Source organism: Pyrus communis, chromosome 16 (assembly GCF_041283825.1).
Source record: "Pyrus communis isolate YQ-2024b chromosome 16, ASM4128382v1, whole genome shotgun sequence".
Classification (NCBI taxonomy): Eukaryota; Viridiplantae; Streptophyta; class Magnoliopsida; order Rosales; family Rosaceae; genus Pyrus; species Pyrus communis.
In genome coordinates, this window is record NC_142580.1 from 7,612,342 (window position 1) to 7,638,478 (window position 26,137).

Sequence of the window (26,137 nt, forward strand, 5' to 3'; positions counted from 1 at the left end):
AATTATATAAACTGACTTGTAATTATTATTTCGTTCAATGAAACTTCACTTTCTACTAAAAAACGTGATTTTTTTTAGTAATCCTCTTTTTAAAATTATCCTTTAGCCTATAGTATTTATTTATTTATTTTTGATAATTTTTGTGTGTAAAAATTAGAATTCGGTCATGGTGTTGTTTGACTAAAACTTTATTAATTTTTAATATTTTTTTATCAAAGTACTTTGACTAAAACACCAATAACACCCTCGTCACTCTCTCTATATCATACCCTGCAAACTTCGCCATTTCAATGGCAGCCATTACCCGCCTATCAAAATCCATTGGTTTGGGGATTAATTCTCCAGTAATGACATCGAGGTTGTAAGCGGCGACTCGGATCTAGGAATTAATTCACCAACAACAACTTCGTGACTTCCCCAGATGTCAATAATACAAATTATATGTATACACACCAAAAGCCAGCAAAAACATACTGTTCATCATGTGAGATAGAGTAGTGTTCATTAACAGTGAAAGGTTGAAATGCCCTTGGTTTCTTTGCTTTACTTACTGTTCATGCTTTGCTACAGTATTAAGTCCGTTGGCCACGCGTCTTTCATCGTTCTTTTCTCTTTCTTCGACCGCATCTTTTTTGTTTTACCTTTCTCTTTCCTCTTGGTTTTTCGCCTTCGTTAGGCTGCGAATTTCTCCCTCTTCGCCAGCCCCTCTTTTGCTCTCAAATCCTTGCTCTTTGTTTTGTAAAATAGTCTCAGAAGAGATCCTGGGTTTAATTTTTTGGGGATTTAGTTTCTAGTCTTTTGGCAGTATCGAATCCTTTCTTGTTCGGCGTTTTGTTCTCATCTTGCGATCGTAGGGGCAGCAGCTTTAAGGTAAGTTTGTTTTTAATGATTTATCCTCATTTGACGATGTCTGGGCTAACAAATTTAAGGTCTTTGTTTTTCTGTCTGCTGCGGATCTGCAGGTTTTGACAAGTTTTTTGTGAAATTGGTGACTAATGGTATGCTGCCTCTTCAGATTGTTGGCAAACAAATTATACTGAGTTGGGTATGTTTAAAACAACGGTCTGATTTTCGATTCTAAGTTTGTAGCTTCAATTTCCATATAAAGTTTCCATTTTCATGATTTTAACATGAAATCACATCTTAATCTCTTCCCATTTCGAACACGACATGCGGAGAAGGTCAGTACACTCACTCATACCCAATTTACGCAAATACAATTTTAACATCAGTGATGGGTTTTTAACAGGGGCATCAATTGAGTTAGGGTTTTGTTCTATTATATCTCATTAGTTTGATTCCAGTCCAATAAATTTGAGTTCGGGTTTTGTTCAGTTCAATTTCATTAGTTTGATTCTAATTCGTCGAATTAATTTTCTTTCATGGTTGATTCAATTTGTGGATGAGTGAGGGTTGGTGCCTCTCTGCTTCCTTTCCGTTTGTCCTCCTCCGCCTCCACTCGTCACCTGCCACGTCTCCCCAACCACAGTGCACCCCCCGGCGCACCTCCACAAGTACAGCAGCACTACCTTCTCTCTCATTGAGCCCTAACTCAACCCCTCCTCCGCTGCCGCTAACCTGCGCCCTCCACAGCCCGCACTTCGAATCGTAACTCTCAGCTCAAATCCCTTTTAGTTTATTTTCTCATAATTATTGCTCGACTTGATTTAAATTTTGTTTTACGTTCAATGTATAATCAGGTGCTCCAGGTGTACACACGAGTTCAATCTCCACCGTCTGGTCATAATCAATGAGGCGATAGAGTTCTTTTCTTAAAATTGAAATGAAAAGAAATATCTTTTTGGTATTGGTTAGAGTTTTGATCTCGATATTATCGTTCTGGTATTGCAATGGTTTTGAGGAAGTATTGACACGATATGGAGACATTGTTCCCCATCGTTGACTTGCAGATGTTGCTGCCTCTAGCCATTTTAAGAGTTAATTTGTATCTTTTTTGTTTCTTACTGTAGGACCTACATCGTTGCACCAGCTATTGAGATGACCATGACAATATAGAGCTAAAGAAAATGAGCAAGATGATCAAAAGCAACGATCTGCAGCACATTTCTTTGTTAAAATTATTGAACTGATCCTAGGTGAGAAGCAGCATTGATACACAATAATTTAGTTCTTGAGAAAGTAATGTTGAATATACTCTTAATATATGTTCAATTTATAATTTAATCTTAATTTGTCTTCAATTTCTTTTAGAAATAAGAATTTTGATTTCAATTTTATTTTGAGAATTCATATACTTACCTTTCTTTTACATATTCCTGAAGCTTATGATAAGCCTTCCTCTTTGGAATGAAGCAACGAAGAAAATATCATGCACGGGTATTTTGTATTCTCTTTTTACCAATAGGCAGGTTTAGTACTGAGGTAAAAGTCTCAACCCTTCTCACATAGTAATATGTATGCATCTGATAATTTATTTTTAAATAAAATTGTCTTATCTTAAAGTGCCAATCGTTGAAATATAGGAATCCATTTCTAAAACTATCGAGAAGCATGCTGTAAGACAATTTGGTTCTTGAGTCCACCATCTTCTAGGATATTATTCTACATGTATGCCCTTCTCCAGTACAACATTGCACATCAATGTCTTCTCTATTTTAACATTCCTTACATGTTACTCATTTGTATGTTGTTGCTCTTAGGCTTTATATATTCCTCATCCGCTTTTTAACACTATATGTTGCATTGTTTGCACTGGAATCCTTTATATATGGTTTCTTCCTGAAATTAACCACATCATATGAAAATAGAGCAAAACAAAAATTTCTTTCGCACCTTCATGATCACAAATGAACTCTATTTCAGTTTTACCTATATGCCCCCCATTTGATTTCTTATGTGTCCGCACCAAGGTTCTAAAAAATACTAGGCGCTAGTCGGGCAGCAGGCTGGCGCTTGACACCTAGGCGGCTAGGCGGGGTCAAGACGGGCGCCTACGCTGATTTAAGTAAATTTCTTGTATATCTTGTAAATAAGTGCATATTGACACTTAACAAAAAATTATACTTGTATGAAATCCATGGATAAGATAATAAAAGAATGATAAACTGCAAAAAAAGTATTCAACAAATCCAAAATTTAAAAACACATTAAGCATATATGTTATATAACCATAGTAACGAGTATTGTAGGATAAACAGATCTCGCAAGGTCGTTCTCCATAGGGCTAAGCAAAGCAAATTCCAATTAATTATTGTAAAACAAAAATTTGAGATAATTGATTTTATGTCATACTTTAATAAAAACGCCTAAGATAAATAAACTAAAAGAAAGGAAAAGCATAAGAGAAACAAATAAATTAAAATAAACAAATAATAAAACAAAAAGAAAAGAAGAAAAAGGAAAAATATGATGGACGCAGGGTTCGAACTGGAGATCTGGTAACTTGTAAGGATGCGTTGACCAACACTACCAAGTCCATATCGGTGTCAATCTTTAGCAACAGCTACAATATATGCTAATTTAGCAGCAACATGTTCATTTAAAAAAAAAAATCCCTCGCATTTGCGACACTCTTTGTTTGTCTCTCCGTGTCAGAACGTCCTTTTCAACAGACATGGTATGCACACGTGTCATGCATCCATGTGGTGAACTTCTTAAGATTCCAAAATAAGGGCTTAGATATGCCCCCATTTCTCTCACTTCTGATTGCTTTTTAGAAACCCTAGACCTCTCTCTAGAATATGAGAAATATCTCTCAATAATAGCAGGACCTCTCTCATTTCACTCGGCCGTCTCCCATTTCTCTCAAACCTCTCATTAAGATAAAAATAAAAAAAAAAGCTCTCACTTCCCTATAATGAAGAACCCTAGCCGCTCTTCATCTATCATTTTAGCTTCAATGCTTGACCCTCCTTTCTCATTTCAATACACCCACTCACCTTTAGCCGCTCACAATAGTCAAATCTTCTCTGCAAAAACCAAAACCAGCAAGTCCTACTATGGAAATGGTGGCACATTGAAGCTCCAATCTTCCCACAGAGGTAAACATTGCCCATACCATTATTGAATATGTGTCCATTTGATGATTTCAGACAGAAAAAATAAAGAGACTTAACACATGCCTTTTTTTTGTTTTATTTATTTTATTTTTTATGTATGAGGGTGAGGAACTGCCTAGCCGCTTAGCACCGCCTAGAGCCCAGTTGATTTTTCCAACCGGTCTTTTATTTTGATTGGAACAAGAGTAGTATACTATATGTTTTTATATAAATGGTGAAGTTTTTATTTATTTATTTTATTTTTTAACGTACATATTTCACTATTTATACAAAAACATATGATATGTCATTTCGTGTTTAGACCATACTAAAAAAATCTTTCGTACACTAGATCAAATTAAAAATGTTATGACTTAAATTGATATTTGTTGCTCAGCATCTCTACAAGAACATAGTCAGGAAGAATAACAGGACAAAATTAAAAGGACCAAGAGGACTGTAGAAGGGCATGGAGGTACTGTACACTCTCTTTAGACAGAGAGTTGGGTCCCACGTTTTGTACTCTCTCTAGAGACAGAGTTGGGGGGGGGGGGGGGGCGTCGCGTATTGTACTTTCTCTATAGGCATAGAGCTGGGAGTGCACTCTCTCTAGACTGGGCACCACTATATAATCCCACCCTTTCTCGTAAAGAGCCACAACCACCACATAATTTCATAATTTTCATTTCAGCCATGGCAACAGCACCACCTAACACCGGAGCCAATAGATTATTCATCCCACCTAAAAACCCAGAAATGAACCCCAAGACATTGGCGGTTTCTTTAACCACTGTCCTTGCCTTTAGAGGGTTATTGTTCGCTATCGGTACCAGTGCTCCAGGTACATTTGTGCATAGCAAAGCTCACAAAAAGTTGGTATGGATTGTGGGTTTCTCAATGGGTTTCATATTTTATGGATTGATATTTTTATCAGCCAAATTAAAATACCCTTTGTACGTATGGCTGCGTTATCCGTGACCAGGATAATGTTCTGGTTTGGCGTCAATGAAAACGTCCATCCTAAGAAATATTTCGTCAAGATGGAGATAATCATTAACTTTTTTCTTTCAGCCTTGATCTTTTTTAAAACACTATTCCTTGTTGGAGTGTTTGAAAGCTTCCGGTTTCTAAAGAAAAACCTATCTTTCTAGGGTCCAAGAGGTTTTCTCAACCACCTGGAGAAAACTAATCCTTGGCTTGCCAACTGTCTAGGTATGATCTTTTATATAATTATTTCTGTAAAATGATTAGAAAATTTCTTTTTATATTAAGAATTTTATTATTTATACTAGCCTTTGCTTCTTCTACTGCCCTTGCACCCTCTGCTAACTCCGCACCCCCTGTTGCTGTTAATCTTGTTACCGCTGTTGCTGCTCCTTGTGGTGGTGAAGGTCAAGCATGTCATGTTTAGGGTAGGGTTTAAATATGCTATATTTAAAGACTTTTTGTTGGATTACTGTTCAAGTTATCAATGTCCTGAAATCAGTTAACATAAATAGATTATTTCTACAAATTTACAAGTCAGCTGATTTCAGGACACTGATAACTTGAACAGTAATCCACCAAAAAGTCTTTAAATATAGAATATTTAAACCCTACCCTAAACATGACCTGCTTGACCTCCACCACCACGAGGAGCAATAATAGTAGCAGCAGCAACGGTAACAAGATCCAACGGCAGCAGGGGGTGCGAAGGCAGCAGAGGGTGCATGGGGAGCAGGAAAAGCAAAGCTTTGTATAAATGAAAAAAAATCTTAATATAAAAAGAAATTTTCAAATATTTTTACAGAAATAATTATATAAAATATCATATCTACACAGTTGGCAAGCCATGGATTAGCTTTCTCTAGGTGGTTGAGAAAAGCTTTTTGACCCCAGAAAGATAGGTTTTTCTTCAGAAACCGGAAGCTTTTAAACACTCCAACAAGGAAGAGTGTTTTAAAAAAGATTAGGGCTGTGAGAGTAGAGTTAATGATTAACACCATCTTGACGAAATATTTATTGGGATAGACGTTTTCATTAACGCCAAACTAGAACATTATCCAGGTCACAGATAACGCAAGCCATATGTACATAGGGTATTTTAATTAGCTGATAAAAATAACAATCCATAAAATATGAAACCCACAATCCAGACCAACTTTTTGTGGGCTTAGTTGTGCACAAATGCACCTGGAGCACTGGTACCGATAGCGAACAATAACCCCCCAAGGGCAAGGAGAGTGGTGAAAGAAGTCGCCAATGTCTTGGGGTTCATTTCTAGGTTTTCAGGTGGGATGGATGATCTATTGGCTCCGGTGTTGGGTGGTGTTGTTGCCATGACTAAAATGAAAATTATGAAATTATGTGGTGGTTGTCGTTCTCTGTGAGAGAGGCTGGGATTATATAGTGGCGCCCAGTCTAGAGAGATTGCAAGCCCAGCTCTGTGTCTAGAGAAAAAAAGTACACTATGTGGTGCCCCCCCCCCCCCCCCCCCCCAAAAAGACTCTTACACAATGTGGCACCCATCTCTTTGTCTAGAGAGTGTACAATACCTCCCAACCCTCCTCCAGTTCTCTTGGTCCTTTTAATTTTGTCCTGTTATTCTTCATGCATGTGTTCCTGTAGAGATGCTGAGCAACAACCAAAGCATATTGCAAATCACATTAAATATCAATTTAAGTCATAACATTTTTAATTTGATCCAAGTGTACGAGAGATTTTTTTTTAGTATGGTCTAAACACCAGACCAAAATGAACAATGCAACGCCAGACCAAAATGAAAAATATGAGTATTATATTGCAACACAAAATTAACCGGTACATCTGATATGGATGCATGAGAAGTGATTAAATTCAAATGGATGGATGTATAATATACATATATACCCATAAGGACCAAGTAGATTGCCTTGTTCTGATCAAGCAAAAACAATCCAAAGTCAACAAGTACTTCCCAACCAGGTTGAAGTAAATGTGCTCCGGCCATTTTTAAGCAGACTCAGATCATTGAGATGTGATCTTTCACGTTCTTCTTCTTGTTTCCATTTGGGTAAAGCACCAGTTTCCTGTGAGAGCACACATGACAATGTATTCATGTGGTGAAAATTAAAAAGAATATATATTCCTTCAAATCATAAGGTATGCATTATAGGGAAACTGTCTGAAATCATCAGAGATAAACACTCAAATACGAACAGATCATAATTAAATATCGATGACGTAAGGATCAGCTGTTAACGACACACACACAAAAAAATTTCAACAATCGATTTTTTAAAACGGATCATTTTAGCCAGTGTCCCAGTCCACTATCCAGATCGTGAAAAAAAAAAAAAAAGAGAAAACATCTACCACTCGTATCCTCCAGCCCTGAACTCCTCCGACTTGAATCCATCCGCCCAATTCTTTAGCAAGGAAAATGACTATTTTTAGAGTGTAATGAGTCGGCGGTGAATCTGAAAATGGTCCTGGAGCTCTTCCAACAATAAAACACGGATCTCCTGCAACAATGAAACAATGGCAACACAAGAAGGTATAGTAGTGTCAACACAAGTTCAACAAACTGCATTTGAGACAAAAAGACGTATATCTACCATCTCCTTTAAGAGTAACCATATATAAACCTCAGTAATCAAGATTAGGTTAACAAATCATAAATATACACGAGAAGAACTAACTAACCTGCAGAACTCGAAGAAAAGAAGCCATGACTCAACTTCGATAACAAACCTTCTCGTTGCTTGATTCAATATGTAGAGCGTTTGTTTTGTGAGAGCAGAGACCTTTTATATATATAGGACAATAATAATTACATAGACTACGAGTTTCAATCCTACATATAATTCAAAACCTCTATATATTAGAATTCTATACGCACGAATTTGAATCCAAATAGTCGGCTATAACACACATTCTCTACTCATATTCTAACACCTCCATCAATGTTTAGGGTTGACCATCAAACTCGTAGTCAATGAAGAAATAGGATTAGTAGAGATTGTTTCCCATGAGAATATGATTTGTAGAGTCCTAATTATATTAAATGACACTCCATCTCCATCCTCCAGGACTCATATTTACTGGCACTCTTTTACCAAACTCATGTTAGATGCACTCCAGAAGGACAACTAAGACATGAAAAAAAGAATCTGGTAAGACATAAACACGCATGAAAACTTAAAGTCTTACACAAACCATGATTAACGGAAAAAACATGTATGTTAAGTGACAAGAAATTAAAGAGAAGTAGGTCACTGAGTACAAGAAGTATATTTAGAAGTTTGTTAGAAGTACAGTTAGAAGTATAGTTAGAAGTACAGTTAGAAGTATAGTTAGAAATTTTTTATTCGTCTAATCCTTGTTTAGGTTAGTCGGTTATGTTTAATTAACAAATAATGATGATTGTATAAACTGAGTTGTAATTATTATTTCGTTCAATGAGACTTCACTTTCTATTAGAAAACGAGATTTTTTTCTTTTTTTAATAATCCTTTAGCTTATAGAATTTATTTTTTTTTTTTTTTGGGATAATTTTTGTATGTGAAAGTTAGAATTCGGTCATAACTATCAATATTGTTTGACTAAAATTTTATTAGTCCTTGATTTTTTTTTTTTATCAAAGTACTTTGACTAAAACACCACTAACATCCTCGTCACTCTCTCCCAATCACACTTTGCAAACTTCGCAATTTCAATGGCGGCCTTTACCCACCTTTCAAAATTCATTGCTTTTGGGAATTAATTCACCAACAACGACATTGGGGTTGTAAGCGTCGGCTTGAATCTAGGGATTGATTCACCAACAACAACGTCGTGACTTCCCCGAATGTCAAAAATACAAACGATATGATCTAACCATCATCAAATAATAGAGGATGAAACCACCACGGTTGCATATTTTTTAAACTTGTGGAGCAATTATTAAGGATTTTTATTGTGTTTTTAGTAATTTGTAGAAAAAATAAAAATAACATGTGGCCTTATGAGGTGTTGCCGCGCGTCGTTTAAAGCTTCTAGGACCCACCCTCATTTTCTTCCCTCTTTCTCCCTTCCCTGTTACCCCATTCCCCTTCTAAATTTTTTTTAGGGTAATAATATTCATATCATATTTTTATACCACTTTAGGTGATATCTGATATAGACAGTCATATCATTTGAAAATTTTGCAAAAACCAAGGAAATGAAAGATAAAGACTTTTCGTATACCACCATCATTATTTAATTAACTATTTTTTCTTAATTATTAGTTTATTAAATAATGAACTAAATTTAAAAATTTTATTAATTCAAATGATGTGGCTATTCAAATCAAATGCTACCTAAGATGTTATGAAAATGTGGTACAAAAGCATAGTATGAATAACATTACTCTTTTTTTTTTGGAGTAATGTTATTCATACCATGTTTTTATACCACATTTCTATACCACCTTAGGTGATATCTGATGTGACAACCATATCATTTGAAAAATTTGCAAAACCCAAGAAAAAGAAGGAGAAAAATTCATCGTATACCACAATCATCATTTTATTAACTAGTTTTTCTTAATTATTAGTTTATTAAATAATAAACTAAATTTAAAAATCTGATTAATTCAATCAAATGTCATCTAAGATGATATGAAAATGTGGTATAAAAACATAGTATAAATAATTACTCTTTTTTTTAACATAACTATTCATCTTCAACCTCCCGCTTCCCAGCAGCAAGCCCTCCTTATTTCCTCCTCTTTCTCCCTTCCCCCTTCCTTCTTCGAATCCACCCCACCTCCTTTGTCTTTCCTCCATAACCACCGGGTCCAGGCTGTGATCTTCGACTTCCACCCCCAATCCATCCCGCCGCACGTAACTGCATCCAAAGACACCCCAGCCGCCTCTGCAATACCTCCATCTCCATTTTTCTAAAAATTAGGCCGGTGCTTTCAATTGTGGACGGACGGTGAGGGCAAGAGATTGAAAAATATGGTCTGAAAAGGGGGTTGCGAGTGGGCTTGGGGTGGTTGGGTGTGTGCGCTCAGGGTGGGAACGATGGTGACTTGGGGTGGAAGGAATGGCGGGTCGTTGCGGGGATGCAAAGAGAGACAGAGAAATTTGACGGTGTGGGTTTGCAGGAATATCTGACGGGGAATTCCAAATCCGTTGCGGGAAAAAATTCACTGTCTGAAAACAAATAAAAAAAAGAAAAGAAAAAGAAAGTGTTGAAAAGAGATTATCAAAGAGTAATGCTACTTAGACTAACTTTTAAATTAAATTTGCACACTATATAGTGTGTGATCAATAGAAAATAAGCATTATATCGCCTTTTTAGTGTTATAGTGTGTGATCCATAGAAAATAAGCACTATCGTCTTATTAGCATTTTTTTTTTTTGGGAAAACTAACGAAAAATCCAAAAAAATTTAGTTTTAATAAAAATGACAAATAAATATGTAATGAATAGTATCAGGGAAAAGTAAAAATATGAGTTTTCGTTAAAAGTGAATAATACCGAGAGTGTTTCATTAAAACTCCCTTTTTTTTTTTTTTTTTTTTTTTCTCATCAAGTGAGACGTTTTCCACTTACGATGCAATTGATAAAATCCAAAGCTGACAACGAATCCAGAGGAAATACTTGGTGAAAGATCTCCGAAACACTTGATGTGGTGGAAAACTTGTGTGGGGGCGTAACATGCCACTAGAGTATCACTAGCAAGCACTTAAAAGTTGTCATGTAGTAAGCTATGATTATAATGTTGGAACCCTAAGGAACCCTAAATGGACATTCCTTATGGAGGCTTGTTCATAGTATCACGATCTACTTGAGCTGTCATTTCTTCTCTAAGCAGCTGGCTTTCTCGATTAAGATTGCTTCCATAGTCGTAGCTTTTGCCTCATCATCTTGAGCTGCTTCCCGTGCCATGTTCAATTCACCTTGGCGCGCAAGTTCGTCCATATATTTTGTGTAGTCATTTTTTCAAGAACTCATTTTTTTCTTTGCAGCTTTTTTACCTTGAGGCCTTAGGGATCGACGAGTCAGCTGCGTCTTGGACACTTCTTCAGGCGTCCCTTCTGTCTCTTCAAATGTGCCGCCTTCCTGTTCTGCCAGGTCTGCTTTTGGCGAACTGTGTAGAGGGATGTCGTGCATGACAACTTCTAAACCAACAATCTTTGACAATTTCCCAACATTCCCATTTGGTGAATGATTTGTTGTGGTTTTTTGCATTATAGAATTCTTGTGCTTGTAGTGTCTATAAAATGTGGGATAAGACAATAATATAAAATGCCGGTGTAACATAAATAAATAAATTAAAATATTGATGCGGGTGGAATACATATAAATAAATAAAAATATTGCCACCTGATCCGTTAAACTTGTCCCACTACACAGATTAGTGGAACCATGAGAGAGAGCATTTTTCCAACAAGTAAAGGATATGTTGAGTTTTTTTTCCAACAACCTTGAAAACCTTTACTTCTTGTGTCTTTTCCAAGCCTATCGCAAAACGCTTCCGTAATTCTACTCCACATTTCTCGCAACTCCATCTCATTACTCGTAAGCGGGTCATGAGTAATTTGAACCCAACATTGACACAACATAACATCTTCGATGAGCTTCCACGTAACCATTTTTTCCACACAAAAAAGTATACGAAAGCTTTGGTTGAAAGTGTTGAAAATAGTGAAATGTGGTGTAAGGTGAAAGATGATGATTATGTCTTTATAGAAATTTTTTTTTTTAATTTTTTCTGTATTTTTAAACATTTTTTTAATAATTTTTAATAATTTAATTAATCTGGACCGTTGGATTTGAAAAAGATTCAAATCCAACAACCCAGATGTGTACATGTGACCAATGGTCATAATTCTATCCGTTTGGTGTTTTTTTATCTTTCATTTTTTGGACGAAAATCGTGGACCGTTGATCTTGGGATTGGACAGTCCAGAACGCGCCACGTCAACTAGTCGTTGGGTACAAATTTCAAATTTTTTTTACCGTTGGAAATCCAATGGCCCATAACGAGCCACATGGCCACTCATGGGTTAGAAATTGGTGCATTGCAACGGCAGGCCACACCGCTTTTGTTTGTCGGGAACGCGCGCCCACTCGCGCGTGTTTCCCACGCGTCTAACGGAAAAAAAATATCAGCGGGCTATGATGTTAGGCTGGCGTCTGCCTGACATCACATAGCCTGTCCTTTGGCTCAAGACATTCTAGGCCGGCCTGGAGAGCTTGAGTTGGGTGCCAGCCTATTAGGTTGGGCTGGAGGAGTTTTGGGGAGTGCCGAGCCATTTTTTGTGCTTTGAGCCGGCCTACCCCTAGAGGTGGAGCTACTCTTAAGGATAAATACAATGAGATAATAAGAAGTAATAAGATTTATTATGAAAAATAAAACACTACCCTTATTTTGAGGACATTCAGGTTGATGTGAAAAGATACGTGGAAACTGTTGGATAGTGGCCAAATTAGGCTAGGAAACAAAACAATATTGATGAGGGAACATCATGATGAGGATTATGTTTCCTTGTTTTGTGGCTTGATTTGTTCCTTGTTTTGTGGCTTTTTCAAAGCCATAATTATTGGCTTTCGGGTAGAAGAAAGGGGATGAAGAAAAGCTTAAAAAGAGATGGTGAGAGCATTTGGCTCTACCATGGGCAAGGGTGAGAGAAATCAAGAGAGCTAGAGTGAAAGGTCTCTTGTGAAAGAACTCTTGGGGTAGAGTGATGTTCTTGGGAAAATTCTGTGAGTAGGTGTACAAGGGATATGAGATTGGGTTATGTCGATTTAACTCATGTGTAACTTGTACTGTTTTTCTCATAGTGAAGAGCAATATCTCTCCGAGGACGTAGGCAGGTTTTTGCCGAATCTCGTAAATTTCTCGGTGTCTTTATTTCTTGTATTTTAAACTATTCAACTGTGGGTTTGTATGTTGGTGAAGATAATCAGCCAAGGCACAACAATTGGTATCAGACCTTTGTTGGAAGCTTTGGTTCATTGAAGGTTCAGATTTATTATTCACCATGATGACTACAAACATGTCGTTTTCAGTTAAGAAGTTTAATGGGAAGGGCAGTTTTACTCTCTGGCAGATGAGAGTAAAGGATGTCTTGACTCAACAAGGCTTGGTTAGAGTTTTGAAGGGAAAAGATGGGAAGCCTAAAGAAATGACAGATGACCAGTGGGAGGAGCTGGAGTCGCGTTGTGTTAGCATGATTCGACACTGCATAGCTGATAACATTATCAACAATGTTATGGATGAAGATTCTGCGCCTGCACTGTGGGAGAAGTTGGAAAAACTCTATATTGCTAAGAGTTTGACCAACAAGTTACATCTGAAGAGGAAGCTGTACAAGCTGAAGATGGATGAAGGCGGGAATCTCATGGACCACATGAATGTGTTCAATGGATACTTGGATCAATTGAGGAAAGTTGATGTTAAGGTTGAGGAAGAAGATAAAGCCCTCTTACTTCTTACCTCACTTCCAGATTCGTATGAGAATCTTGTGACAACCTTATTGCATGGAAAAGATACAGTAAGTTTGGAGCAGGTGCAGGCTTCTTTGGTGTCTTATGATACACAAAAGAGGAAGACCATTGTTGATGGTGGGCACGAGACTGCTTTAGCTGTTCAAGGTTGGAATCATGGAAGAAAATTGGGAGGAGGATTTGAGAGAGACAGCAGGTTCAAATCAAGCTCCAAAGGCAAGGGACCACAATGCTATGACTGCAAAGAATTCGGGCATAAAAAGATAAATTGTCCTTTGAGAAAAAGAAAGGATGATCTTGGTCCAGGTAGCAGCAATTTTGTGGCGGAAGACTTCGAGTATGCCCTCTAGGTACTCGAAGCAACACATCTCCTGGTGATGTATAGTCTCAAGTGTTGCAGGGGTTTTGCAGCAGGTGGAGCTATGGGATTCACAGGTGATGAGATGGTCCTGAAGAATGAGAAGTGTGAGGAATGTTTGTCTGGCTCGACGGGTGTTGCTGGAAATGGGTGCACTGACAAGTTTCCAAGTTGCAGACAATGAAGAGGAGGAAAACCTGCTGGAGGAGACGAGGATGTGTCGAGATCCTGTCTGAAGCTAAATGTTTTTTTTTGCTTGCAGCAGCTGCACATGCATTGGCAGTGACTGAATCGGAACAGGACCAACGAGGTTGATTCAGAGTGTGCATGCTGGTACGTAAGGCCAATGGACTTTGGTACAATTTGGCCAAGGTGGAGATTGTTGGATAGTGGCCAAATTAGGCTAGGAAACAAAACAATATTGATGAGGGAACATCATGATGAGGATTATGTTTCCTTGTTTTGTGGCTTGATTTGTTCCTTGTTTTGTGGCTTTTTCAAAGCCATAATTATTGGCTTTCGGGTAGAAGAAAGGGGATGAAGAAAAGCTTAAAAAGAGATGGTGAGAGCATTTGGCTCTACCATGGGCAAGGGTGAGAGAAATCAAGAGAGCTAGAGTGAAAGGTCTCTTGTAAAAGAACTCTTGGGGTAGAGTGAGGCTCTTGGGAAAATTCTGTGAGTAAGTGTACAAGGAATATGGGATTGGGTTATGTCGATTTAACTCATGTGTAGCTTGTACTGTTTTTCTCATAGTGAAGAGCAGTATCTCTCCGAGGACGTAGGCAGGTTTTTGCCGAACCTCGTAAATTTCTCGGTGTCTTTATTTCTTGTATTTTAAACTATTCAACTGTGGGTTTGTATGTTGGTGAAGATAATCAGCCAAGGCACAACAGAAACATGGCAAACCACATTCATGTTTTGAACGTGGATACAACAATTGCTGCTGTACGCTTCCTTATTAACGTCTGATGTTGCGCTGCTGAATTAAGCAGGCTGGCTTTCCCATGATAGGTGGGAGTTGGTTATGTTTGTGTATATAAAAGAAGCGTCCATGCTCACATGAAAAATACGTTCTACATTCTGGGTCTATCACCTTTAGAACATAAAGGATGATAGTGGGCAGAAGATCGTTCCTTTTCTTAGTGTTAATTCTTCGACATGGCCCAGTTGCTCTTGAACAAAATGAGATGGATGATGATCCAATATTGTATTTTCCTCTTTTCCGCAATAGCCATGTAGCAGGCTAAGGTGAGAAACTATTATTTCTTTCTTTTCCAACTATTTGATTTGGTGTCAAATTGAGCCAAATTCTTTTTCAGATGCATGTGCATATGTTGTGATTTAGGGTTCTTGTTAACTATAAAGTTTCCAACAAATAATTTTTACCATATATTTCATATTTAAAATTCTCAAAGTTAATATTCCTCCCATTTATGCTTAGCCGTACAGCAGCCTTTGTCCCTCACTCCGTGTTTCCCAGTTTTATGTACAGGGGCAAGATAGACCTAAACCAAAGACATTAATTGATGAAGAAGCAAAACTGGGGTTTCCCCAGAGATGTGCAAGTAAAAGAAAGTTTCACAGAAAATGAAAGAGAGAAAATAAAGGAAGGAAAAGGAAGTGTGAGGTTTTACATAGTAAAAGAAAGCTTATTAATTTATGTACAGGAGTTGTAGAAGGTGCCACAAGCCATGGCCCTGGCCCTAGCAATCTCATTTTCAACCCCACGTGCTTTACAAACGCTACGCAGATGTACACAAGCGTCCGTCAAAACCATATCATGCAAAGACATGCCTCCATTATTGCCCATGCCATCTCCCAACCATACAATCACCAGAGAGCAAAAACCAACAAAGATCAACTAAAATGTAATCGGACACTTCCACGCATGTGAGTGGCTTTATTAATTTTTTTTTTTTTTTTTCATGTTTCTTTACCTTTGATTTTGAGTCCCGTCTTATTTCTTTTGTTTTTTACAAATATATTTGTCTTATTTTGTGTGCGTTTTCCAATTGGTTGTTATTTACCATTTAAAATACAAAGAATGAAAGAAAATTCATGGAAAAAGAAAATAATTAAAACTGAATGAACAATGTATATGCAACTGGTCAAGGCTCATTTAACTTTCTAGTTTGAATATTATGTGTTTAGAAGTGTAAATTTGGATTTCGAAATGGCTTTCTGTTCAAACTTTTGTTTTTGTGATATTTTTTTTTTGGGGGGGTTGGGGGGGGGGGGGGGGGGGGTGGGTGGGTGCGGGGTTTGTTGAAATTTCGTTTATGTTAGAAAGAATTATAAATCTTAAAAACAGCTCTGTTTACAATATACTCTTTTGCAAAATTAGGAATCGAACACAAATATGAACATCAACTCCTTATATAGAAGTCTGCTACAAAACTTAGTTACTCATTCAAACCTTTTTATTCTCATCTCCATGGTCGAATCCCGCATCCACATGTCTTTATTTCATTGACACAAAATATCACGTGACAATATAATCGTGTTATGCAAGTTATTTTCCTGAATCGGCCACTATCCAACCTAATTTCATTATGGAACTTTTGTTCTTGTTATATTCGACCATTAAATTTAATCTGGTAATCCAAGTACATTCTCTTCTCTTAACATCGCTTGTATTAAAACTCAATACGAGATCTAAAATACATTTAAGACAGGTTTGTGCCACGGGTTGAAACTCAACCCCAACCCAACCGATGCTTTATTAAAAGTCACCGACGATGTCTTCAGTGAAAATATCCAAGTGTAACACCAAGAAAATTTCAACTACACAAATAACCACAACGAGCCTCCAAAGTGCAGCGCTCTAGCGTTCTCATCAAGAGCATGAGCTATCACTTTGCCTAAATAAATAAATAAAGAAAGAAGCCCAATATTAAAACCCAAAGAGAAAGGAACTAACAATATCAATGAAGCATGTCATGGCAAATGTTATACAGAAGTACAAGATTCATATGTTCTAGGAAACACAAAAATGGCCTTGGTCATTCAATAATTTAGTCAAAATACACACTACGGAAAGTTTGAGCCCTCGTATGGCTATTGGAAATTTCCATAACAACAAAACAATTTTCAGTTTTCCACGAATATTGTGGTGCATGGTTTATGCGAAAAATCAAACATACAATAACTAGAGTAAATACGTAATCAAAACTAATTTTCAACAACTAAAAACGACGATCCTACAACAAGCACAACATAACAGTATCAATGACAATCCACTTTCCTCCATTTTGCCCTTCCACACTGGAAAGGGCTAGTCGCTCAGCTCCTTGCTGCGTTTGCTTAGACTGCTCATATAAACACACACGTGATCGAGTTCATCATCGAAAACCAAGACAAATAAGGCCGTGTTAATCATCAAGCAATAAAGCCTTGTTAATCATCAAGCAACAATGTAAATAACAAAAAGAATTGTATATTACCCTTTTCCCTGTCAACTAGGTAAATCTAGACTCAAATTTTCTAGGCAACCATCGCTCCTCTCACGCACTCCAGCTCTCTCTAAAGGTTCTTGCGGCTCTGTGTTTTCTGGTTTGCTACAATCTGTATCGATCAAGATGGTTAGAACTTAGAACCCAACACATAAATATTTTGTTTTTCATATATTTTCGACCAATTTTTCTGATCGGAATCGGTATTTTCATTCGGTTCACAGATTTATCCCCAGTTCCATATCGCCTGTTCTTTTTAAAACTGGTTTAATGTGTTGAATGTCACTGATGAGCGATTTTTTGAATTGGGTCGTTCTGTTTTTGTTAAATTAATTGGGAAAGATAATGGGTTTGTGAGAAAATGGATTGATTAGTAGTGGATTTTGATGGCTGGTTGTAAACAGGTGCTTCAGAACGATATCGATTTGCTTCACCCACCAGCTGAGCTCGAAAAGAGGAAGCACAAGCTCAAGAGGCTTGTGCAGACGCCCAACTCTTTTTTCATGGTAACTAATAGTACGTAATTATCGATTTGACGCTTGCGTTTTCGTATAATTTTTGTTTTCTTTGGTGAAGATTGTTAATTTTGATTGTTTTAAATGCGCCCAGGATGTTAAGTGCCAAGGATGCTTCAGCATGTAAGTAATGATGCCTATTTCGATATCTTCCTGTACTCGTTGAGATGATTTTGTTGTAGTAGTTTCTATATATGATTTAAATTTGAGTGTAAGTGTAACGAAGTGAAAACCATTTGCGCAGAACAACCGTGTTCAGTCACTCGCAAACAGTTGTGGTGTGTGGGAACTGCCAGACAGTGTTGTGCCAGCCTACTGGAGGCCGAGCCAGGCTCACCGAGGGTTGCTCCTTCAGAAGAAAGGGGGACTGATGCTCGTGCTTTGATCGCATTTACATGTATTCGGCAAATTGCAGAAGAGCTTTGTGAGGGTCATTTAAGGTTGAAATATTGGTTCTCCTCGTTTTTGCCTTTGCTTTTTTCTTTATAGTCTTTTGAATATGTAATTTGTTAGGGCAGCGGTCTGGACCTTTACCATGAGAGTGTAGTATTATGAATATTTAGTTAATTTTGGTGGTTACATTACCTTTTGCACTTCTTATGGATTGTTTGAAGTGTTCATATGCCTGCCCTTTAAGTTCCACTTACAGATTATCAGTGATCAATTTCTCTGTCATGGAAATGTTATAGCTGCTACTTTTGTTCATCGATGCACCAAATTGTTTTCAATGTATATTGTGTGTTGATATGCAAATGCTTTGCAAGTGATTTGGCCTCGATTGTTGGGTTTCACATTGTTTTATTTAGTCGGAGGGCTGAATACCGAATCACTGATTCAGCTTGTGCTCCATATCTATCATTTATTTAAGGGAGTAAGGCTTTTAGTTTGCATACAGGGAGCTTTTGTAGTTGAATCTGGAATTTCCCTTGTGTAGCGATAACCCTTTGGTATTACGAGCGAGTGTTCTGATGATTAGAATTAGATCATGTGTTGTAGTTGAGTGCATCTGAGTTTTGTAGATTTCATTCTCTCTCTGCACCCTGATATCTTAAGCTGCTCTGTACGTAGTGTTTGGGGTGCTGATTAATGTTGTAAGTTGTCATTTTCTAATAACGTGTTTGATACTTATAATGACAGAGAATTGCAATGATTTAAACATAAAATACTTATAATGACTTCTCCGGAGGAATAATACTCATTTTCTAATAACGTGTTTGATAACCATTTCGTTTTCACCTTTTTTAAAAACTAAAAACTTCTTTCTTGAATTTCAAAATTTTTGGCTTTAGTTTTTAGCTTTAGTTTGCCTTTTTTCTTTATTTATGCACTTCAAGAACTTATTGGTGCATTGGTGGGTATGTTGAGGCTCAGTGTTTTTTGGATCTTCCAATTCGATACAAAATTAAGTTGCTCATTATGTGATTTAACGGAATTCTTTCTTCCCTTAAGTTGTACTATAAAAATAAAAAAAAGTGGTTGATGCCGCGAAGGTGACTATCCTTCCCGCTGAAACATATTGCCCATTCTCAAAGTCTAAAGGGAGAGTGGTGTTCCCTACAGGAAGCCAAAGTTCACAACTTTACAAATTTCTTCGTTTTCAGTTTTCGTTGGCATACTTAGATTGCTGCCAAAGAACGTTGTAGTCTGCAAATCTCGCCACTCAATTAACAACAACCGCCGTGACAACCTTTTCACGATGTGGGTTCGCCGCCCAACTGGTCCCACAACACTTCACCTTCTACCCAGAGCTTCCCAGCTCTGAGTTCGATTCTCACGCATACGGCGCCGTGCTCCAGCACTGTCTGTGAAACGGCTATTCAACTTCCGCAGTGGGCCTTCATTGCGAGATTTTGAAAAAAAGGCGGCTGCTTGGACTTGTTTACTGACAACATTCTTCTCAATATGTATGTCAAAGTGGGTATGCTCGTTGATGCTGCTAACCTGTTTGATGAAATGTGCGAGATAAGTGTTATTTCGTTCGTTATTTTGTTAAGTCGATGTCGCTAGAGATGTTTTGTTGATATTGTTTGTAAGGATATGGTTGTTTGGACTGGGATGGTAGCATGTTATGCCGAGAATGGTTGTTCTGAAGAAGCACTCAAACTCTTCTCTCGAATGAGGGTGACTGGGTTCAGGCCAAATAATTATAGTTTTACGGGTACGCTTAAGGCTTGTGTGGATTATAGGCCTTAAGTGGAGGGAAGAGTGTCCATTGGCGTGTAATAAAATCATTTTATGAAGGGGATCTGTATTTGAGTACAGCATTGCTTGATATGTGCACCAAGTTTGGAGATATTCAGGAGGCTCGGCAAGTATTTCAAGTGATACCCAAAAATGATGCGGTTGCTTGGAGCCTCATGGTTTCACGGTTTGCTCAGAGTGACCGCTGCAAAGAGGCTCTGGACTTGTTTTGTTGGATGAGGCCAGCATTTGTTGTTCCCAACCATTTTACATATGCAAGCTTGTGCAACTATGGAGCATTTACTTTTCAGGAAGCAAATCCATTGCCATGTAACCGAGGTTGGTATTGATTCTGTTGTCTATGTTTCAAATGTCCTCATGGGTGTCTATGCTAAATGTGGAAAGATAGAGGACTCTATGGACTTATTTGTGGAGATTGGGATCACCAAATAGAAATTATGTATCTTGGAACACGATGATTGTTTACGCCCAGTTAGGTGATGGAGAGAAGGCGTTGATGTTGTTTCAAGATATGCTTAGATGCCAAGTCGAGGCAACAGAAGTGACGTACTCTAGTGCTCTCCGTGCTTCTTCTGGCCTAGCAGCGTTGGAGCCAGGAGTTCAGATACATTCTGTAACTGTCAAAACCATATATGACAAGGATACTAGTGGGTAATTCATTGATAGACATGCATGCCAAATGTGGGAACATTAAAGATGCTGGCCTGGTGTTTGATAAGTTGAAGCAACAAGATTAGGTTTCATGGAATACCATGATCTCGGGATATTCTATACATCGCCTTGGCCTTGGGACTCTAATTTTTTTTGAAATGATGCAGGAAACAAATTGCAAATCAAACAAGTTAATTTTTGTTGGTGTCCTGTCAGCATGTAGCAATGCAGGACTGTTAGATCAATGACAAGCTTATTTTGACTCTCTGGTGCATGACTATAATGTTGAACCATGCATGGAGCACTACACTTGTATGGTCGGGCTTTTAGGGAGACAAGCCATCTTGGTAAGGCTGCGAAGTTGATTCAGGAAATCCCATGTGAACCTAGTATTATAGTGTGGCGTGCTTTGCTTGGAGCTTGTGTTCTCCATAATGATATTGAACTTGGAAGGACGGCTGCCAAGCATGTTCTTGAAATGGATCCTCAGGATGAGGCGACCCATGTGTTATTGTCAAACATATATGCCACCGTGAAGAGATGGAATAATGTAGCGTATGTTATCAAAAACATGAAAAGGAAAGGAGTAAAGAAGGAACCTGGCCTAAGTTAGATTGAGAACCAGGACACAGTTCATTAATTCACTGTGGGCGATACTTCACATCCTGATATGAAACTGATCAAGGGCATGCTGGATTGGTTGAAATTGTGAACCTTGAAGGCAGGACATATTCCCAATTGTAATGCCATTTTGCTTGGTGTGGGTCTTATAAGAAAGAGGGCGTCAATACGAACTTGTAATTTTGTACTATACGTGATTTTTTTACTGTATGAAAGACTTATGAAGAATCTAAGATTGAAAATAATGAAATGAGGGAGAGTGGTTGCTTGTGTTCCCAATATGAAACAGACCAAATAAACGGGTACAAACTTGATGTTAGAAGCAAAATAAAAAAGCTCATTGCTTGGGCCAGCAATCTTATTGGAATGGTTTGATGTTGAGCTTATCCTCAGCGTTAAATAAATTTATTAAGGGCTTTTGTTGTGGCTACTTCATAAAACGCTTTTACTCACGAGCATTTTATTGTAAGTGGCACTGTAAAAAGCAAAAAAATAATTTGTTGTTTGGCAAGCGACCAAATAGATGCTTTTACACTACACAAATACTGAGTGCTTTTGATGCTAAGTAGAGTGTTGGGGCAACCAAATGAAAAAAGGATTGAAGTAATGATAAACTCAGGACATTATTTTCTCAAGATTTATTGCATTTGTTATTTTCGAACCATTAATTCCCAAAGACAAAAGAAATTAAGAAAAAAAATGTGCCAATTCAAAAATAGCTTGAAGAACAGCTAAGAACTCAAAAACAATTCAACCAGGAGAGAACAGCAAAGAACTCAAAAGAAATTAAGAAATAATGTGCCATTTCTAACATAGTTGTTTACCAATTCCATGGACAATGACCTCTGCCTCCATTGAGCAAGTATTCTTCAACAAATAACATCTGTCTGCCCGGCTTAAATATTCCAGCGGCATGAAATAAGTCCAACCCCAACATGAACCCGAGGTACTGAACAGGTGCTTGCCTGCAAGCAGACACAAAAAAAGGGTTCTGAAGATTCAGATTTCTGCTGCAGCCAAAACGGATGTTGAGTAATTGTATATCTCCTTAGGCCAAATCTTTACCTTTGCGAACAAAATGGTCTCCATGCCCTTCTTGATTTATAATGCGACACGTTACCTCTGTAAGTATTTTGGAGCCAGGGGATAGTGATTTTGGATCAACCAATGCTAGGTAAAGAGCAACATGATTGCCCTTTCCACCGAAACGTCCCTTGGGAAAGAGCACTAACTTCCTGAAATAACAAACAAATTAAAGGAAGAGTAAACGTTAATTAACCGGTTTTACAATTGAAAACTTAATACTAAAGCTTGATTGTCGGAGATATATACGTGCCATTTCATGCCAACAGCATTGAATGGTTTCGACTCAATCCATTCATATTTTAACTTGGAAAATTTCTCAATCCTCCAAGGATGCTTGTACGTCAAACGAGCGTTGAGTGTGATACACTCTTCTTTGCCTCTTCTCCTTTCCTTACAAACAAAGACCTCCGCTCCAAACACACAAGTGTCGCCAACGAGATAGCCATTGGAAGGATCGGTAAATGCTTCCAGGGGGATAACTCTATCAAAACTGGCATCAAGCATCGCCGCGTGAAAGCACATCTTGTTTATATTTTCGTCTATAATGAATAATACAACGCCAGACCAAAAAGAAAAATATGAGTATTATATTGCAACACAAAATTAACTGGTATATCTGATATGGATGCATGAGAAGTGATTAAATTCAAATGGATGTATATAATATATACATATATACCCTTAAGGACCAAGTAGATTCCCTTGTTCTGATCAAGCAAAAACAATCTAAAGTCAACAAATACTTCCCAACCAGGTTGAAGTAAATCTGCTCCGGCCATTTTTAAGCAGACTGAGATGTGATCTTTCACGTTCTTCTCCTTGTTTCCATTCGGGTAAAGCACAAGTTTCCTGTGAGAGCACACATAACAATGTATTCATATGCTGTAAATTTAAAAAAATATATATTCCTTCAAATCACAAGGTATGCATTATAGGGAAATTGTCTGAAATCATCAGAGATAAACTCTCAAATACGAACACATCATAATTAAATATCGATGACATAGGGATCAGTTGTTAACGACACACACAAAAAATTTCAACAATCGGTATTTTAAAACGGATCATTTTAGCCAGTTTCCCAATCCACTATCCAGATCGTGAGAAAAAAAAAAGAGAAAATATCTACCACTCGTATCCTCCAGCCTTGAACTCCTCCGACTCGAATCCATCCGGCCAATTCTTTAGCAAGGAATATGACTCTATTTTTAGAGTGTAATGAGTCGGCGGTGAATCCGAAAATGGTACCGGGGCTCCTCCAACTATAAAACACGGATCTCCTGCAACTATAAAACAATGGCCACACATGCAAGAAGGTATAGTAGTGTCAACACAAGTTCAACAAACTGCATTGAGACAAAAAGACGTATATCTACCATCTCCTTTAAGAGTAACCATATATATATAAACACCCCAGCAATGAAGAGTAAGTTAACAAATCACAAATATACACGAGAAGAAGAACTAACTAACCTGCAGAACTCGAAGTCAAAGAACCCATGACTCAACTTCGATAGCAAACCTTCTCGTTGCTTGATTCAATATGTAGATCGTGTGTTTTGTGAGAGCAGAGACCTGCTATATACATAGGACAATAATGATTACATAGACTAAGAGTTTCAGTCCTACATATAATTCAAAACCTCTATATATTAGAATTCTATACGCACCAATTTGAATCCAAATAGTCCGCTATAACACAAATTCCTACTCATATTCTAACATCTTCGTCAATGTTTGGGGTTGACCATCAAACTCGTAGTCAATGAAGAAATAGGAATTAGTAGAGATTGTGTCCCATGGGAATATGATTCGTAGAGTCCTAATTATATTAAATGACACTCCATCTCCATCCTCCAAGACTCATATTTACTGGTGCTCTTTTACTAAAGACTTCTTATGTTAAATGCACTCCAGAAGGAAAACTAAGACCTGAAAAAAAATTTAGGTAGGACATAAACACGCACGAAAACTTTAAAGTGTTACACGAACCATGATTAATAGAAAAAACATGCATGTTTAGTGACATGAAATTAAAGAGAAGTAGGTCACTGAGTACAAGAAGTGTAGTTAGAAGTTTGTTAGAAGTACAGTTAGAACTATAGTTAGAAATTTGTTATTCGTCTAATCCTTGTTTAGTTTAGTCGGTTTATATTTCATTAACAGCTAATGATAATTATATAAACTGAGTTGTAATTATTATTTCGTTCAATGAGACTTCGCTTTCCACTAGAAAAAGTGATTTTTTTTTTTTTAATAATCCTTTATCCTATTGTATTTATTTATTTTTGATAATTTTGTGTGTGAAAAATAGAATTCGGTCATGACCACTAATGTTGTTTGACAAACTTTATTAGTCTTAAAATTTTTTTTTTATCAAAGTATTTTGACTAAAACACCAATACCACTCTCGTCACTCTCTCCCGATCACACTCTGCAAATTCGCCGTTTCAATGGCGGCCCTTACCTACCCATCAAAATCCATTAAAAGAAAAAAAATTGAGAGACTACCGTTATAATTTTCTAAAAAAAAAATATTAAAAACTGGACGCATACAACAAGTGACGTGATAGTTTCAGCAATCACGGAGACAATACCAAATAGTGTCAGGAGGAGAACAAAACGCGTGGAACGATTATTGCCCTTGTTCTTTTTACTCTACTCTCCCATTGTATGTGGAACGTGGTTTCCATATAAATAGTAGGATATGTGCATTAAAAAGTTAATAACTTAAAAAATAAATTTTTTTATCATTTATATAAAAACACGTGATATACTATTCATGTTTGGATCAAAATAAAAAATTTCTCCTAGTGTACCCACAAAAGAAATGGCCCAACCACACAAACATACGTGATTTCCAACACAAGGGCTTTTCAGTCACACTATAATGTTTCATATCGACGGCCACTGCCTTTGTAGTTTGTGATGAGACTCGGATGTTTTAGATCATTTTTAAATGAGATGTTAAATTTTAAATTTTGACAGCTTATGTGGCACTTTGACATTTTTTAAAGTTTTGTTCTCCAACCAATATGTCAAATTAAATTATTATTTTATTATTTTATAAAATAAATTATTAAACTAATTAAACCAAGCTATGAGGCGCGAGCAGCCCAGTGTGGAACTTCAGAGGAGGTAGAGTGGGACTGTCGCCGCCGTTGTTGGTGCCCAAACGCAGTGGTGATATTGGGTATGCGCCGGTAGTGAGTTTCTTGGCAAGAGGCGATCGGACCGCTTGTGGGGATTGTTGCTACTGTTCTAGCGCTTCAATTTCTGATCCCTGCAGGTATTCAATTGAAAAATGAAAACTGGAAATTGAATGCTCATAGATGTGAAATGGGTTTTTGAAATTTTTTGAACACTGGGGATTTGGGTACCTGTTTGATCCATTTGATCGCATTTTCGTTGAGGCCTTTGGTGTAATATGTTCACCTTCCTACTAATTAAAATTTAATAAAATACATTTAATAATTAATAAAAAAAACATTTGAAGCTGCTGGTAAATTTGACAGCAACCTCTTTTGTTGCCAATCCATGTCATTGCCACATAGAATTTGACATTTCGGTTGGAGAATATTTGTGTATTCTTTTTTTACTATTATAAGTGATGTGTACATTTTGACATTTCTTTTAAAGATGCTCTTAATTATCGGAAACCAAGACTGACACCTTAAGTGATGGCTATGCTGCTAGTGACAACAAATTATGAGCAGCATAACCCATTATTAAGTGTATGATCTTTGAATTTCGAAAGCATAGCCCATCTAACGACATTTAAATGAGAAGCTTCCTTAATCCTTGGATAATT

General features: G+C 37.3%; 2 protein-coding genes and 1 pseudogene across 6 annotated transcripts; 2 read left to right on the top strand and 1 right to left on the bottom strand.

Moving 5' to 3' along the window:
• The first annotated feature begins 292 nt into the window (after nucleotides 1-292).
• LOC137732336 (small ribosomal subunit protein eS27y-like) lies at nucleotides 293-18,386 on the top strand. Of its 4 annotated transcripts, XM_088687728.1 has the most exons (8): nucleotides 293-870; nucleotides 963-1,608; nucleotides 1,701-1,804; nucleotides 1,971-2,096; nucleotides 2,273-2,382; nucleotides 17,656-17,757; nucleotides 17,861-17,889; nucleotides 18,011-18,386. In XM_088687728.1, exons 5-8 carry the CDS (start codon nucleotides 2,308-2,310, stop codon nucleotides 18,135-18,137), a joined length of 333 nt encoding a protein of 110 aa, XP_088543854.1. In that variant the 5' UTR covers nucleotides 293-870; nucleotides 963-1,608; nucleotides 1,701-1,804; nucleotides 1,971-2,096; nucleotides 2,273-2,307; the 3' UTR covers nucleotides 18,138-18,386. The 4 variants fall into 4 exon arrangements, with proteins under 4 accessions (XP_088543854.1, XP_088543855.1, XP_088543856.1 ...); XM_088687729.1 differs by having other exon boundaries at nucleotides 963-1,804; nucleotides 2,283-2,382; XM_088687730.1 differs by lacking the exons at nucleotides 293-870; nucleotides 963-1,608; nucleotides 1,701-1,804 and having other exon boundaries at nucleotides 1,811-2,096.
• Nucleotides 18,387-19,672: 1,286 nt separating this feature from the next.
• On the top strand, nucleotides 19,673-24,203 carry LOC148689903 (putative pentatricopeptide repeat-containing protein At5g13230, mitochondrial pseudogene; annotated as a pseudogene). Its single transcript, XR_015957859.1, has 2 exons — nucleotides 19,673-19,684; nucleotides 19,774-24,203. The product of XR_015957859.1 is annotated as a putative pentatricopeptide repeat-containing protein At5g13230, mitochondrial pseudogene (transcript).
• On the bottom strand, nucleotides 21,812-24,293 carry LOC137733019 (uncharacterized). The gene is made up of 7 exons (XM_088687128.1): nucleotides 23,997-24,293; nucleotides 23,800-23,901; nucleotides 23,456-23,612; nucleotides 23,006-23,175; nucleotides 22,577-22,865; nucleotides 22,306-22,475; nucleotides 21,812-22,205 (listed from the first exon to the last, which is right to left on the bottom strand). Exons 2-7 carry the CDS (start codon nucleotides 23,825-23,827, stop codon nucleotides 22,048-22,050), a joined length of 972 nt encoding a protein of 323 aa, XP_088543254.1. The 5' UTR covers nucleotides 23,828-23,901; nucleotides 23,997-24,293; the 3' UTR covers nucleotides 21,812-22,047.
• Nucleotides 24,294-26,137: the final 1,844 nt, after the last annotated feature.